The 17,342-nt window shown below is 42.2% G+C and overlaps 2 protein-coding genes across 5 annotated transcripts in view; one reads left to right on the top strand and one right to left on the bottom strand.

Annotated features, from left to right (window-relative positions):
* Positions 1–7,969, top strand: part of armc2 (armadillo repeat containing 2) — a 31,231-nt gene extending 23,262 nt beyond the window's left edge. For all 3 annotated transcript variants that reach the window (XM_036985471.1, XM_036985472.1, XM_021612562.2), the window contains exons 17-18: positions 5,154–5,323; positions 5,475–7,969. In XM_036985471.1, coding sequence (XP_036841366.1) covers positions 5,154–5,323; positions 5,475–5,602 — 298 coding nt within the window. In that variant the 3' untranslated portion in view covers positions 5,603–7,969. The remainder of the gene's footprint in view (positions 1–5,153; positions 5,324–5,474) is intronic.
* LOC110529910 (sestrin-1) lies at positions 6,720–13,012 on the bottom strand. Of its 2 annotated transcripts, none has more exons than XM_021612564.2 (9): positions 12,775–13,012; positions 11,739–11,804; positions 11,388–11,588; positions 11,107–11,289; positions 10,552–10,791; positions 10,163–10,414; positions 9,786–9,976; positions 9,445–9,589; positions 6,720–9,309 (listed from the first exon to the last, which is right to left on the bottom strand). In XM_021612564.2, the coding sequence occupies exons 1-9, from the start codon at positions 12,874–12,876 to the stop codon at positions 9,223–9,225; spliced, it is 1,467 nt and encodes a 488-aa protein (XP_021468239.1). In that variant the 5' UTR covers positions 12,877–13,012; the 3' UTR covers positions 6,720–9,222. The 2 variants fall into 2 exon arrangements, with proteins under 2 accessions (XP_021468239.1, XP_021468240.1); XM_021612565.2 differs by having other exon boundaries at positions 11,388–11,477; positions 12,775–13,005.
* Between the last annotated feature and the right edge of the window lie 4,330 nt (positions 13,013–17,342).

Below are 17,342 nucleotides of genomic sequence, written 5' to 3'. Positions count from 1 at the left end.
CTAGATGTGCCAAGCTTATAGAGACACACCCCAAGAGACTTGCATCTGTAATTGCTGCAAAAGGTGGTTCTACACAGTATTGACTTTGGGGCGGGGGGTTATGAATAGTTATGCACTCTCAAATTTTCAGTTTTTTTTGTGTTATTTCTTCTTTGTTTCACAATTTAATAAATATTTTACATCTTCAAAGTGGTAAATCAAATGTCAGGGCTTTGTGATGCCACAATTTTGGAAGTATGCTTGGGGTCATTGTCCATTTGGAAGACCCATTTGCGACCATGTTGTGTAAATCAAATGATACAAACGCTGTATCAACGTTGTAAGGCAACAAAATAGGAAAAATGCCAAAGGGGTGAATACTTTTGCAAGCCACTGTACATTTAAATGGTTAATATTAATTTGCATTTACAGTTGAAGTCGGAAGTGTACATACACCTTAGCCAAATACATTTAAACTCAGTTTTTCACAATTCCGGACTTTTAATCCTAGTAAAACTTCCCTTTCTTAGGTCAGTTAAGATCACCACTATATTTTAGGAATGTGAAATGTCAGAATAATAGTAGAGTGATTTATTTCAGCTTTTTTCTTTCATCACTTTCCCAGTGGGTACGAAGTTTACATACGCTCAATTTGTATTTGGTAGCATTGCCTTTAAATTGTTTAACTTGGGTCAAACGTTTTGGGTAGCCTTCCACAAGCTTTCCACAATAAGTTGGGTGAATTTTGGCCCATTCCTCCTGACAGAGCTGGTGTAATTGAGTCAGGTTTGTTGGCCTCCTTGCTCGCACACGTTTTATTCAGTTCTGCCCAGACATTTTCTATGGGATTGAGGTCAGGGCTTTGTGATGGCCACTCCAATACCTTTGTTGTCCTTAAGCCATTTTGCCACAACTTTGGAAGTATGCTTGGGGTCATTGTCCATTTGGAAGACCCATTTGCGACCAAGCTTTAACTTCACTAGGGTAGGGGGCAGCATTCGGAATTTTGGATGAAAAGCGTGCCCAAATTAAACTGCCTGCTACTCAGGCCCAGAAGATAGGATATGCATATAATTAGTCGATAGAAAACACACTAAAGTTTCCAAAACTGTTAAAATAATGTCTGAGTATAACAGAACCGATATGGCAGGCGAAAACCCGAGGAAAATCCAACCAGGAAGTACTATTATTTTGAAAGGCTGTTTTTCCATTGAAAGCCTATCCACCATACAAAGACTTAGGACCCAGTGGCTTCCTCTACATGTGGCCAGTCTTTAGGCATTGTTTCAGGCTTTTACTCTGAGAAATGAGGGAGATACAGCACTTTCAATCAGTGGCCAGTGGAAATTTCCATTCATCAGCCAAATGCCTGATCGGGAACACGCCTTTCTTGTTTCTCCTTTCCTATTGACGAAGCTTTTGTCCGGTTAAAATATTATTGATTTTTTATGACAAAAACAACCGTAGGATTGATTTTAAACATTGTACTTTTTAAAAACGTTTTGTCTGGACTTAGTACACGCGCCTTAAGCATTCGGATTACTGGACAAAATGCGCAACCAAAAAGGAGGTATTTGGTCATAAAGAGGGACATTATAGAACATAACAAACATTTATTGTCTAACATGAAGACCTGGGAGTGCCACCAGATGAAGATCATCAAAGGTAAGTGATTAATTGTAATGCTATTTATGACTTTTGTGACACTCTCCTTGGCTGGAAAATGGCTGTGTGGGTTTCTGTGGCTAGGTGCAGACCTAACATAATCGCAAAGTGTGCTTTCTCCGTAAAGCCTTTTTGAAATCTGACACAGCGGTTGCATTAAGGAGAAGTTTATGTTTATTCAGATGTTTAACACTTGTATTGTTTATCAATGTTTATGATGAGTATTTCTGTAATTTGATGTCGCTCTCTGCACTTTCACCGGATGTTTGTTTGAGCCAATGCATTTCTGACCATAACTCCCCATTGTAAACAGATTTTTGGATATAAAATGAACTTTATCGAACAAAACATACGTATTGTGTAACATGAAGTCCTATGAGTGCCATCTGATGAAGATCATCAAAGGTTAGTGATTCATTTCATCTCTTTCTGCTTTTTTGAGGTGCTTTTTTTTAGGTGCTGACCTAACATAATCGCATGGTGTGCTTTCGCAGTAAAGCCTTTTGAAATCGGACACTGTGGTTGGATTAACAAGAAGTTTATCTTTAAAATGGTGGATAATACTTGTATGTTTGAGGAATTTTAATTATGGGATTTCTGTTTTGAATTTGGCGCTCTGCAATTTCACTGGCTGTTGTGGAGGTAGCGTCCCACTTGTACCAGACAAGTTAACTTCCTGACTGATGTCTTGAGTTGTTGCTTCAATATATCCATGTAATTTTACCTCCTCATGATGCCATCTATTTTGTGAAGTGCACCAGTCCCTCCTGCAGCAAAGCACCCCCACAACATGATGCTGGCACCCCGTGCTTCACGGTAGGGATGGTGTTCTTTGGCTTGCAAGCCTACCTCTTTTTCCTCCAAACATAAAAAAAGTAATTATGGCCTAACAGTTCTATTTTTGTTTCACCAGACCAGAGGACATTTCTCCAAAAAGTACAATCTTTGTCCCCATGTGCAGTTGCAAACCGTAGTCTGGCTTTTTTATGGCGGTTTTGGAGCAGTGGCTTCTTCCTTGCTGAGCGGCCTTTCAGGTTATGTCGGTATAGGACTTGTTTTACTGTGGATACTGTATAGATGCTTTTGTACCTGTTTCCTCCAGCATCTTCACAAGGTCCTTTGCTGTTGTTCTGGGATTGATTACACTTTTCGCACCAAAGACGGTCTCCTTCCTGAGCGGTATGATGGCTGCGTGGTCCCTTGGTGTTTATACTTGTGTACTATTGTTTGTACAGATGAACGTGGTACCTTCAGATGTTCGGGAAATTGCTCCCAAGGATGAACCAGACTTGTGGAGGTCTACATTTTTTTTCCTGAGGTCTTTGCTGATTTCTTTTGATTTTCCCATGATGTCAAGCAAAGAGTCACTGAGTTTGAAGGTAGGCCTTGGAATACATCCACAGGTACACCTCCAATTGCCTCAGTCTAATTGAAATCATCTATCAGAAGCTTCTAAATCCATGACATCATATTCTGGAATTTTCCAATCTGTTTAAAGGCACTGTCAATTTACTGTATCTAAACTTCTGACCCACTGGAATTATACAGTGAAATAACCTGTCTGTAAACAATTGTTGGGAAAATGACTTGTGTCATGCACAAAGTAGATGTCCTAACCAACTTGCCAAAACTATAGTTTGTTAACAAGACATTTGTGGAGTGGTTGAAACACTTAGTTTGGAGTCATTAAAACTAATTCATGTTAACTTCCGACTTCAACTGTATTTCCGTTAATTACCATATATTCCTGTTAATTCCCACGGAAAGTTTCCACCTCTGAATATTCCCCAACATGTGCAACCCTAGTGTGGACACACCTATTCATTCAAGGGTTTTTCTTTATTTTTGCTATTTTCTACGTTGTATAATAATAGTGAAAGACAGCAAAACCATGAAATAATCATGTAGTAACCAAATAAGTGTTAAACAAATCAAAATGTATTTTATATGAGATTCTTCAAAGTAGCCAACCTTTGCCTTGATGACAGCTTTTCACATTCTTGGCATTCTCTCAACCAGCTTCATGAGGTAGTCACCTGGAATGTTTTTCCAACAGTCTTGAAGGAGTTCGTTCCCACATATGCTGAGAACCCGTTGGCTGCTTTTCCTTCACTATGTGATCCAACTCATCCCAAATCATCTCAATTGGGTTGAGGTCAGGTGATTGTGGAGGCCAGGTCATCTGATGCAACATTCCATCACTCCCCTTCTTGGTCAAATAGCCCTTATATAGCCTGGAGGTATGTTTTGGGTCCTGTTGAAAAACAAATGATAGTTCCACTAAATGCAAACCAGATGGGATGGCGTATCGCTGCAGATTGCTGTGGAAGCCATGCTGGTTAAGTGTGCATTGAATTCTAAATAAATTACAAGACAGTGTCACCAGCAAAGCATCCCCACACCATCACACCACCTGCTTCACGGTGGGAACCACACATGGGGAGATCATCCGTTCACCTACTCTGCATTTCACAAAGACTTGGTTGGAACCAAAAATCTCAAATTTGGACTCAGACCAAAGGACAAATTTCCACTGATCTAAAGTCCACTGCTTGTGTGTCTTGGCCCAAGCAAGACTCTCTATCTTATTGGTGTCCTTTAGTAGTGGTTTCTTTGCAGCAATTCAACCATGAAGGCCTGATTCACGCAGTCTCCTCTGAACAGTTGATGTTGAGATGTGTCTGTTACTTCAACTCTGAAGCATTTATTTGGACTGCAATCTGAGATGTAGTTAATTGCCGATTTCTGAGGATGGTAACTCTAATGAACTTATCCTCTGCAGTAGAGGTAACTTTAGGTTTTCCTTTCCTGTGGCGGTCCTCATGAGAGTCAGTTTCATCATAGCGCTTGATGGTTTTTGTGACTGCGCTTGAGGAAACTTTAAACTGAAATGTTCCTGATTGACTGACCTTCATGTCTTAAGTAATGGACTGTCATTTCTCTTTGCTTATTTGAGCTGTTCTTGCCATAATATGGACTTAGCCATATTTGGTAAAAGACCATCTTCTGTATACTACCTTGTCACAACACAACTAATTTGCTCAAATGCATCAAGAAGGAAAGAAATTCTACAAATTAACTTTTAAGACACACCTGTTAATTTAAATACATTCCAGGTGACTCACGGACCTCATGAAGCTGGTTGAGAATGCCAAGAGTGTGCAAAGCTGTCATCAAGGCAAAGGGTGTCTACTTTGAAGAATCTCAAATATAAAATATATTTTGATTTGTTTAACACTTTTTTTTGGTTACTACATGATTTCATAGTTTTGATGTCTTCACTATTATTCTACAATGTAGAGAATAGTAAAAATAAAGAAAAAACGAGTGGGTGTATCTAAACTTTTGACTGGTACTGTATATCAGTTGTAGAGTGCTAAGCTCAAGACTCAGTCATCTTTAGCCGAAGAGCCTTACTACAGTAGCAGGGGCCAACCTTTAGGACCAGCTGCACTTAAGGATCATGTGACTTAAGTCTCACCCAGTCACGTATATGTGCGTGTGTGCAGGCTGGCAGACTGTCTGAGGGACTTTGGGCCAGTGGACTGGCAGCTGGCTGGCCTGGTGTGTCAGACCCTGTGGAACCTCACTGAGGAGGGGGGGATGGAGACAGGCGCCCCATCCACAATGAACAACCAGGAAAGAGAGGCACTGCTAGAGGTCCTAACACCATACCTAAGTAAGGATACCACACTACTACTGTAATGATTTACCGAAAGTGTCTTGAATAACCATCTTTAGTGTTTCTATGCTTCTGTAAACAGATACTTTGTTCAGTTTTTTTTTTTTTTATGTTGAAGCATTTTGATTAAGCTCTTTCTATCTCTCAGACGAGGAGGACGCGCTGCAGTGGACCTCTGGTGACGACATGAGGGACTTCCACCGATTATGCTGGGAGTTGGAGTTCCTGCCTGTGGCTAAGAGGCTGAGGGACAGGATCCAGACTCAGACTGACTAACATGACTATCTTCTTACTCTGGTTGTCACGAATGGCGCCCTGTTACCTATATAGTGCACTGATTTTGACCAGGGTCCATACTCTGGTCTAAAGTAGTACACTATATAACGAATAAGGTGCCATTTGAGATGCACCATGTCTCACTCCCTAGTGTGACCTCTTTGCAATGTCCTCTTTCTCCTTGTTGTGCCTTGCTATACTGACACCTCTCTAAAGTCACTCTATGCTACTACCACTCTTCAGCTACTACCCCTCTCACTAATTCTATGAATAAGTATTTAGTTATAGGCTATAGGTCTAGATTTTTTCCTGGTTAAGTCACATAATCATGAAAAACTCCAGGCCCATACCTATGACCTACTGAATGTCTACCTGACATATGACAAACTGTTTACACTTTAAATAACAGAAATTATCATTTTTTAGGTTGTCTTATGTATACTGTAAAATGGTTGTGATTTTGTCATAAGCTACTTTTGTTAACATACGAGTAGAATTGTAGTTTGTCTCTGTGGTGATAAAGTAAATGTTTCTCCTTATGGCTGGTTAAGACATTGTTAGGCCTAGATTTAATCAGATCAAGCGTTAACCGGCCATATCCGACACCCACGTAGCTGATGTTTTTGCGGTGTCGGAGGTGAAACTGTGTTGGAGTTGTCAAATCTGTGAGCAGCTGCTCCTGATCAATGTTGCGAAGCCACACCCGTTAGAAGTTCAGAACAAGAAAGTATAGGCTATATAGAACTAATGACGCATAAATTGATTAAATTAAAAGAGGATTTATATCCCACATTCCAGTTTTTGAACTTTATATTTACAAGGCTGCATGGGATTTCTCTTAAGTCGACTCCGTGTAGCTAATGGCAAAGTCCACTTCAGGTATAATTCCAGGAGACGCTTGTGGATTTGACAGCTCTAACGCAGTTTCACCTCCGACACTGCCAAAACAACCGCTATGCTCTCGTGTCTCCCATTTTTTTAAATGTTGCATTACCGCACTTTGAAATTAACAGCTCTCAGTTGAATAAAATAATGAGGATGTCAGCTAAAGTGGATCTGATCGAATAGAGCCCTAAATCTATGAACCGCTGTACACAAACAACAAAACAGAAAAGTATTGTAAACATGCTCCTCAAAGCCTTTATTGTTACACAAATATGGACCAGGCAGTGCTGCTGCAAAGTGACAGCGTTTTCAAATCACATTAAGGAAGAAAAAAAACAGCACTTCTGTAAAAACAAACCTCAGTTCCCCACTTCCTTGTCCTACTATACAAAATTAAAGCGTTCAGTCACATCACACAAGACAACCCAATAACATTTCATCAGGCATATTCAATGACAAACATTGTTCTCCACATGATAGATGTTTGTCTGGGTTGATATGAAACAGCTAGCTAGCTGGCTGATCATGGTGTTAAGAGCATCATTTGTTTAGTCTCATCCTTTTTCAGATTGTCATAGGGAAATGAGTCAGTCAAAAATAGAGACAGTTCAGTAGAGACATACTGCTGGTGATTGAATGGACCAAGTCACCCTCTGTCCTTAATGGGGAAAAAAATCCCAAAGATTTAAGTCTATAGCCAGTCATGCCAGGGAGTTTTTCCAGTGAGGACAGAAATGAGCAGAACAAAGCTCAAAGGGTGATCCTAGAGGGAATGTCCCCTCATCTCATTGCACATTACAGACAAGTTCAAATGTTTTAGCACAACAGTTGTGGGACTCCAACTCTGACTCGACCACACATGGACAAGGAAGGACCATTTGTGGTTCTGTTTGGGTCGTAACATTAACACAAGCAAACCACAGTTCAGTGTAGTGTGAATGGGAGGACCGACTCAACACAGGAAACAAACACAGCTAGGATTTGGACTCATATACACCTAATTCTTACGCTGTTGTGCGAAACAGTTCATTGTGTGGGAGCCACTATTGCATTAAAGTGTGCAAAATGTATCTAATAGCCAAATGTTTTCCTATATCATTGGAAACTAATTGATGGGAGAGCAGATGCATTATCTGCAAGCTGAACAATGGACATGTGCTGTGACTACAATTTGGTGGGTTTGTTGCATGAATGAGTCCAAATGTACCTGTGTTACGTAATGAGTGAACATTTTGATGCAGCAAAAACAGTTTTAGGGAGAAAACTAGAAAATAAAATTATATTTAATTTCTAATAAAAAGTGTCTGACAGTCAAGTATGAAACCTCGACTTCCTACCACAACCACCTCCAAATAATGTACCATTCCATAATCATCTTATCAAAACGATCAACTGTCTCAACCCACCCTCAGAAGAATGCAGTACTTTACTTGTTTTCAGTCAACAGAAATAAAAACAGTGGATGGGTCTGCCATCGTCTTTTAAAAAAAAAATTTTTTTAAAAAAGAGCTGCTTTTGCACTGGTTAGGCTTCCACAGAGGAAACAAGCTCCGCTATGACCGACTGCGTCAACCACAGTCGGTCCAGTTAGGACCAACCGGGCTCCTTACGAATGGAAGCCAAGCGACCCAGAGAAATGAAGAGTCATTCTGCTTGCCAAAGAGCACTTAATGTGCTAGAGAAAACAGAAGAGGTATGTACTGGTAAAACTCACAATCCAAAGCTTTGAAGGTGTTAGGATGACCAGGCCAGGGTCAAAGGGTGAATGTGGAAGACAGACAGGTGACGTAATCTTTATGACAACCAGAAGTCAATCCACTAGAAGACCTGTTTTTAAAAAAATATTATTTTTAGCCTGTCTTTTTTCCTTACAGGACAAAGCTTCTACCAGAAACAAAACAGATCGATTTAACAGTCACAAGAGTGCCTTGCCCTTTTTTTTTAACGCTTGAAATCCCAACATTTTTTTATAAAACACACACACACAATACTTGTCACAGAGAGCCTCTCATACTTGCAGTCAAACTGAATAGGTCTCAGACAATGTTTTTTTTTTATTTTTTTTAAGCTTTTCCAACACCTTTCCGTTCTCACACACACTCCTTGGGTTAGCTTACACAAACAGTTTTTGATGGTTAGGGTGTGGGGGTCAATATGACCCCATGCTTACATGAGCAGCAGTATCAGGCAGCACTTCTGAACACTGATATTACAAATCGGGCACACTACCACCCAGCCCAAATTATGATTTCATAACCTCCAGTTACAGCAATAACATCAACCCCATGATAACTTCTCTTAATAAAACCCCCCACAAAAAAATAACTATGATTACATTGAGTGTAGACTGGTGTACTGCTCTTCTTTCTGGAGAATTGCTGTGGGTTTTTCACACTAAGGAGATTTCAGTGACATCATCCACTGATATGTATTGGAATACTGGAAGGTTGGCCACACACTCATGCCAGAGGGAGTCTGCTCTAGGCTGCCCCCTCATGGTGAGTTTTGGCAAAGAGGACCAACAAAGCTCATCTTTCCACAAATGGGTTCAGATTATTATTTTTTGCAGTTATTTATTTTGCTCTCCCCCACCATTCTCTATTTGGTTCCATCCATTACAAGGACGAGCGGAGCTCCTTTCTGCCCCCCCCCCATTGGTTTTTTAATTTATTTTAAAAGGTGTCCAACGAGAGCAACAACGACAGTAAAATACAACGATAAACGCCAAAAGCACTTCATGTCATGTAGCAGGTGATCGCTCTCAGAGCGTAGAGCAGTTCTGCCTGCATGCGCGCTTCCATAAGAAGCAGATTTACGTGGACCTGGGAAAGGGAAAGGAAGCATTACAACACTGCTCCAGTCACTCAGATCAAGCGCTATGAGAAACCTAGAAACTTTAAATGCTACCAACAGAAACAAACCCACGGACAAATAAGTAAAATAAGTTATTCCTTCACCTTCTCGGAGTGCTGGAACTGCCTCCAGAAGCTCTCATACATTCGTTTGGTGGTTTTTTCCGGGCTGCACACCATGGTCTTAATGTAGACCTTAAAGCTGCGGTCCAACAGCTGGTTAATCTCCCCGTAGTCATAGTCATCATACCTGAGACACGCAGAGGGAGATTGTTACAGCTACTGATGAATACAGTTATTTCTTTACTAAAGTATATTACTGTCCAAAATGAATGCACTTTGTCAATGTATTAAAACGTGCTAATATTAATGTTTTCATTGAATCTAGCATATGTCATCTTGGAATAAATTAATTTGTATTCGTATTGTGCCAGTGAGTGGCGTACCTGATGCCGAACATGCAGTGGATGTAGTTCCAGATAGCCCTGCGCAGCATGGTGGTGTCCACATCTTTGTGCATGGCCATGGTGTTGTAGGTCAGGTTGTAGGCCATCTGGAACTTCTCATCCAGCAGCTGACCAACATCAGGGTACAGACGGTTCACCAGGGAGTAGCCGTGGTCCTCCCAACTGTAGTCCTGCAGAAGAGAGAGGAGAAAAGAGGAAGGCAAAGTGCTAATCACAATGTCTGGATATCAATTGGTCAATCAGATAGATTACATTTAGAAAATGTTGCACTTGAAGCTATTGAAAACACGCTTCGCTTTCTCTCCATCCCTCCCTGTTTCTCCGTAAGTGTAGTTGTATGTGTGAGCGTTATATACCTGCACTCTGAAGGTGGGTACATGTTCTCCTCTCCTGGAAAAGTCCTTGTAGCCGTAGCTGGGGTCTTCAAAGTGCCTGGATACGTCTCTTGACTGCACACACTCCTCTTCCTCTGCCGTGGCCACCAGCATGCTCTCAGTCTTCTCCCTCTCGAAGCGTGTGGCCATCTCCTCCTGACTGGCTTCTTCTTCATCACGACACTCCTGCAACTGCTTCATTCTCTCCATCAGCACCTCCACCTCACCAGACACCTAGACAGGCACACAAACACGTTCTGGTCAGGGCATGGGTCATACATAGGGTGACCACAACCACAAGAGCCACTCAACTCACAACCACATCTTTGTCAAAGCCAGTAACACAAATACACCATCCTCCTTCCTCGCACCTGATGGCTGCTTCTCCTTTCCTCCAGGTTGTTGCCGTGCCCATTGCCATTGGCGATGTCGCAGACACAGTACTGGCTGAGGGAGAGAGGTCTCAAGGTGTGCCCACCATCACTGTGGATCTCAGGGGTGATGCCACAGCCAAAGGTAAAGGATGCCAGGGAGTGGTAGTGTGTGAGGAGCACCACAGCATGGATCAGCTCAGCCAGGGACCAGCTGTGTTCTTCAGCCTTCAGCAGGTGCTGGGGAGAATAGAGAGTTGAAGTGTCAGTCAATTAGTGGTTTCCTTTGAATGGAATCTTATTTTCCTGTCTCTCATTTTCAACCCTTCCATTTGTTTTCTTCCCATACCTTCCATTTCATCTCTGCCCATTCCTCCCGCTTTCATATAACTAACCCTGCCAAGTAACAGCCGCATAACTCTGGTGTGCCGCCACCCATGATCTCAGTCTGTTACATAACCCTAACCTGTCCCTTTGTCCAGTCCTGTGTGTGTGTGTGTGTGTGTGTGTGTGTGTGTGTGTGTTTGTGTCACAGGTCCAGCCCCAGCTTCCTACCTCAATGTGTGCCTTGGTAAGAAGCCAGGGCCGGTGGGCCAGGATCTTGTTGAGCTCCCCAAGAGCCTGCAGCTTCTGTGGGGCTCCGTCCAGGCCATTCAGCCACTTGGGGTCCCCTCCCACCTGGAGGAAGTCGTTGACGTGGAGGTTGACCAGGTAGGAGCACTGGTGTCTGGCCGCAGCCTGGGAGGGAAGGAGAGAGTTACGAGACTGTCCAAGTGTCTCTACACTACCATGGTAAAGCCACTGCAGAGTTTAGAGTAGGGCTTAAGGGGCCTCACCATGATGCCTATGTAGTGGCGGTAGTGCAGGGATAAGGGCCCATCCATCTGCAGCAGGTAGTGCTGTGTTCTCAGGAAACTCTCCAGGTACTGTGGGTGGAAGCCCATCACCAAGGAGATGTTGTCAAGACGACCCAGTGCAGCAAATGCGTCCTCAAATATCGATTGCGCCCTCAGATCTACTTTACTGACTTGAAGTATCTGGTGCCACAGAGCCAGTGAATACATTTTTACTCTCAATCACATATTGATATAATATGGCACTGCCATATTGTATTGGTAAGTTAAAAGGTGTAATCATTTTCACAAGTATAGAAAATCCTGTGGTGTAAATTAAGTTGTTCTCCTTACCTCTTTTTCAGGGATAAATCTACTTGGTCCATTTCCCAGTGGTCCTGGGATCCGAACTCCTAAGTCCTGCAAGTTTAGAGTACAGAAACACATTGTTCTGCAAGAACCAAATGAAACATCATGCGAAAACCCTAAATGCTGTTTTTAGTACCATTTTGGCTGCGAGCCCTGACTGTGAGCCCTGACTGTAATATTGTACGTCCTTCTGCAAGACATCTCTCACTCTCTCCACTAGATCACATATTCGCTCTACAGTCAGGTTGGAGAATTGCATGCACAGCCTGTGCAAAAGAGAAATCCAACTCATTTTGTTCACAATTTCGCTGTAGCAAGCTGCCATAACAGTAGTCTCTAGAAATGCGACAAGTGTCAAAACACACAAATCAAACACTTGATAGATACAATGTATCATGCGTGCGGCTGCTATTTAACCACTTGAGGTTGAAACACATTTAATACCCTAATTGATACGTTATTTGACACAATTATTCGGAAAGGTTTGCATAGTCAAATGTTATTAAAAGGAACACATTCAAGACACGATTGACATTTCATTAAAACATTAAAAACAGCCAACTTAAGAAGTCGCTGGTCATATGTTCCCTGTGGGCTCCATAGATAGCTCCTGTCCCTCTGCGCAGAGCAATGAAGTGGTAGAATGAATGACCTAGTCTTAGAAGAACTCGGGGCCAAAGATGAATCGATAGCGACGGTCTTGCATTCAAAGACACCAAGCAAAAAATTTTGCTAAGAGCATATACGAAATAGAAGAGTTGACAATATGACGACAAAGCAAGAGAAGAAATGTACAGCATTGACAAGACACGCTAACTCTTCAAACGCGTAAACAAGGTCGGACACAAAAGAAAAGACTGCACTGCAGTTCCTTCGCTCGCAGCCACAAAACAAAGTGTCCAAAGGGACATGAACTTGTCACAAATTAACACTCTAAAATTCCACAACTACGGTGCACGGAGTTTTAAAAACATGCATTCACTGTCAAAAGCATTTGACATTTATTTTCCTTTTCTCTTACCTTTTTGCTTAGCCGTTCACAATGAGCGCATATTTTATATAAGTATGTTACTGTAAATGAATTATTGTCCATGGTTTCTGTTGCTGCAGTTGCGTGCCTCATAATGTGTCTTCCTGCGATCCTGTGTTTCAGGTATATTTAAATTGAGGTTTCCGTTCTCGCTTTGTTTCATGAGGGTAAAGTGCTCAATTGTCAGTTGTTGCAGCCCTACAGCAGAATACCGTTCAACCTCAGCACACACTGTAAATAAACTGAGCCCTAGTTGAGTGAAGTGCGCCTCAGCCAATCGAAAGGCGAAAACAACCTCCATTCATCCAATGAGGTATAAGAGGACGGAGAAATAGGAGTGGACCGTGCGGAGAGAGGGTCTAAACGTGAACGCAGAGCGAGCCAGCCCCCAGGAAAACATCATCAATCAAGTATCTCATTTTGTTCCTTGCTTCTGCCATTGATCATGGCAATGGATATTGAATGACACCATCACTCTGCAGCGCACAATGTGTGCATTCATCTTAAGAGTCTATCTAAGTAACTTAATAAACAAATGAAAATCCGTAAATTTAAACTAGAGATTGCATGGTCTGCGTCTCAATCCACCACACTTGAAGGTAACCCATACAAACGAATGGAAGTATGGAGGTAGTTTTGTGCCAACAAATATAAGGGATTAAATACATGTCCAAAACAACCACAAATATTTCCTGAGCTTTCTTACATCTCCTAGAAATAGGGCCAAATTCTAAATTTGATCAATGGTATGACCACCTTAGAACAATTCCATATGTTAACTTAGTTACCCCACTTTCATAGTTTTTAAGAGGTCCCTTTGACCAGCTGCCTTAATGTCTTTATTACATGATCCATAGGTGAATTATCTAAATCAATTATGTCATTCACTTTGCAATTTTTTTTGCACGTTTTTATTTTTCACTCTTTCCCACCACAATGACCCACTACACTAATGTTTGCATGCACCAGCTATCTATGTCCTCATCTCAGTCATGTGCATTGAAAACAACTACCGATACAAGATTATTCAGCAAGCAGCAGCAAGTTCTTTTCTCTGTGAGTCCAATCTGGTCATGTCTCCTTGGCCAGCATCACCACTGTAAACAAGGTGGCCTACCGACGCTCTGCGGTGGCGTATATTATTATGGCACAGTAGGATATCTGGTCCTGCAAGACAGGACAGGACACAGCAGGTGCACAAACAACCTGAAATGAATCCCTGCTTATGGTGCATTTCAACTGAAGACTTAACCCAGTGTTTTACCCAAAAGGCTCAGACTTTTTTGTTTCCATCTATGCGGGCCGGTGCCTCTGTCTCACTGGGCCATGGCTCCAGCGGACCTGCTCTAATACCTGATGTCCACCAGATGCATATGCCTTTTGTTTTGCTGGATGTCTAGCCCACATGTTCCGTACTTAACGCACATGTACTTTGCTTTTCAACTAGCTAAAAGCTAGCTAGTTGGAGTCTGTGTGTGTGTAACTCCATTTGTACCGACACACGGTAAGCAATGCATACAGTACACAGAATGCACCGCAGCTTAGTGAGGCACCCCCAACGTAGCGTTGTGGACTGCTCCATTGGCAATGAATGACTTTAGCCGGAACACAAAGAGTTTTATGCATCAGGCTATTGTGAGGAAGTGTAATCTAAAATAACGAGATCTTAGTCGCGTAATTTTACATCTAACTAAGATGTTTGGTGGAGTATTTCTCAAGTGAAAAAAGGTGCATTAAAACGAGTTCACTACTGTTGACCAATGACCTATGAAGGTGCATAGACTTCGGCTACCAAAATTGAGCTTGCAAAAAGAAAAACATTTGTGTGCATGAACAGTTGAAAAAACCCTTGCCGAAGCCCAAAACAAATAAAAACGTCAAAAAACCTAGTCATAATATATGCACAAACTTTTCTGATCTGTTTCGGATGGGAAGCATGCGGAGGCCTTTAGACTATCAGAGCTCCGATAAAGCAGCCCAGGCCTAAACCAATCAGACTTGCGGTATAGCACCTCAAACAAACCTAACAGGAAGTCTAGAAACGACAGGCATCTATCATAGAGCCTGTCAATATAGATACAGCCTGAATGATGTCACCAGCCACCTGTGTTGCTGAAAGAACCAAATAAAACCTGACAAACAAGTTTTATTAGGTAACAAGGAGGTGGTGGTGTAAGGGAGCCCAGATTGTTATCGGTTATCACTAGACCGAGCCGATCCAAGCTCCAATTCAATACTCTGTTTAAGGGCCTGGCTTCCTGGTTGATTTGGCATTGGGTGGCTGCAAGTCAGTCCCCTGGCTGATAGATAGCACACCATTCAGCAGGTTCATTGTGTGATAGTGCCCCCCTCCCTCTCTCCCCCTCCCTGTTCTCCCCAAAGAGGGGTGGGAGTCATGGTAAACATGCCCTGGGTCTGGAGTCAGCACTCTGCCATTTCCCAGCCGCAATAGCCGGAGCAGCACAGTGAGCACTGTGTGTATGTGAGCCCCATGGCTCAGCAAAGTTGCAGAGCAGAAGAGGCCTGGTCAGCGTTTGGTTTCCGACATCATCTTTTCACATAAAAGCGCTAGGCTAGGTCAGGGACCCGACTGGCCCTCAGCACCCCGGACAGAGGACAGGGCCAAACACTATTGTCACAGGCATACACATCACCACCACCCAGCAGACACTCTTGGGTCTTTGCTGTACACATGCCAGCCAAGCCCAGTGCGGGTGGGGCAGGGGTAAGAGTGGGTTATGATAACATCATGATGATTAATTACACTGCAGTGGGAGGCTAGTGGAGATCCTGCAGGGATCCTTCTCAAGACAGTTCCCACAGTGCAGATGGTGAGCATCAGAGGAAGGGATAGAGGGATTGGACAGTAGAGTTGGAGTTAACTCTTCTTTAATTTCATCAGATCAGACTCAGTTTGGAACTGACCACGTTCATTTAGCCATTATTTTCGAAGGACTTTTGGACTTCTGAACTAACCGGATTGACATGGTATATGAGCCATGCCATTAGTCCTGCGGTATTAGAAATAGAGGCCTTGTTAAATTACTTGGGTCTCCAGAGAACCCTGGTTCTCAGTGGTCCTCTCTTTATTGAGTCTGAATGACCAGTCTAACTGATGATGCACAAACCACCCACACACAATGATATCCTATTGTTACAACTGACTGGGAATACATTCTACAGACAATACTGAAACAATGGTAGGTATGGACCGGAAATCAACAGACTATTTATTCAAATTAGATATTTGGGTTTGAGAGGAGTATGTTAATAAATAGTTTACTAACAGATCTCTATCACATCAATGCAACTGGTTTGTGATTAGTATTTTTATGGACAGGATAAAAGTAATGGTTTTTGAGTGGGCCAGAATTATAATATATATTTTTTTAAAGCTAAGGAAATGTATTTATTGTTTTACTGCGCAAACATTTCAGCTGCTGTTACCAGTAAAAAGGAGGATAAAAGTCAAAGAGAGAGGAAGCCAAAGTTAATGCTGTGCACATAAAGTATGTGTCCCAGAAGTGGCTGCAGTGTTTTCCACATGCAATTAGAAGAGAAGAGAACAGAGAGCCAAAGAAAACCACAAAACTTTGGGGATGTTCAACAAGCAGTAGAAGTCCTCCTAACCAGTTCAAACCTGACCTATCGCTTTGCAGAGAGAGGAAGCAAAAACCTCCCACCCTCACAATGACATAAGCCTAGCAACAGGCTACCACCAATCACAGGCTAGAACAACAGTTACAGGGTCCAATCTTTTTTTCTCCCTCTCCCTCTCTTGTTTCTCAGGGGGGGAAGAGAATTAAAGGTTTTGCTCAAGCATGAAGTTGTGTGCACAAGCATATCTGGTCTATATAATAGAGTTTGACTAACTTTTCACTTTACAAACAAATTGTGCCATCAAGTTTTTAAGAGCTGTTTTGAGTGCAAGTGTGTATGTAAATTAATGTGTGTTGGTGTGTGTGCGTAGGTGAGTAACAAGTAGATTTCTATTCTCACTGTGAACACGAAACCATATGCTGCAGCTTGACCCAGAGCAGTTTCACAAAAACAACCTATATCTCTTCCCCTTACTGTATGCAGCATGCATATTCCTTATGTGATTTTGTTTCTCTCAGTCTTTGCATGTTGTTTAGAATTGAGGCTCTCTAGTAGTTGGTAACATCTGTTTAAACTTAATGGAAAGGAGATGAATGAACACAACGTCTAAGTAAAACTGAAATGAATAGTGCTTATTTGCTTCAATCACCGAACACAACCGACGCTTAGAGACAGGCTTCTATTTGAGCCAGGTGTCTATTTCTGTCATGCAGAGTACACAGTCAAGCTCCTCGCTAACCTTTTTCCTCCCCAACCTTGCAGTGTTGCCATCTTCTGATCCAACAGACAAACGTTGAACTTTGATTTTTTTACTCTTGTTCATGTGCAAAGAGTGAAAACTGTAGACTAAGTATGTAGGTATTCTCCCCCTTTTCTTCTGACTCTCCCTCAATCTGTCTCTCTCCCATTCTTCAAACAAGGCTCTTGGTTCAAGTCATTCGATCACAAAGCAGTTAGCA

Source organism: Oncorhynchus mykiss, chromosome 8, assembly GCF_013265735.2.
Source record: "Oncorhynchus mykiss isolate Arlee chromosome 8, USDA_OmykA_1.1, whole genome shotgun sequence".
In the NCBI taxonomy this organism is placed as follows: domain Eukaryota; kingdom Metazoa; phylum Chordata; class Actinopteri; order Salmoniformes; family Salmonidae; genus Oncorhynchus; species Oncorhynchus mykiss.
Note: the sequence above shows the minus strand (reverse complement) of the source record. Positions and strands in the feature narration are given on the sequence as shown.

Excerpts from the sequence above, each read along its gene's own strand:
- LOC110529910 (XM_021612564.2), bottom strand. The coding sequence starts at position 12,876 with ATGAGGCACGCAACTGCAGCAACAGAAACCATGGACAATAATTCATTT. Across the intron at positions 11,589-11,738 it reads GATTTATCCCTGAAAAAGAG|ATACTTCAAGTCAGTAAAGT; the intron begins GTAAGGAGAACA and ends CTGTGGCACCAG. Across the intron at positions 10,792-11,106 it reads TTACCAAGGCACACATTGAG|CACCTGCTGAAGGCTGAAGA; the intron begins GTAGGAAGCTGG and ends TATTCTCCCCAG.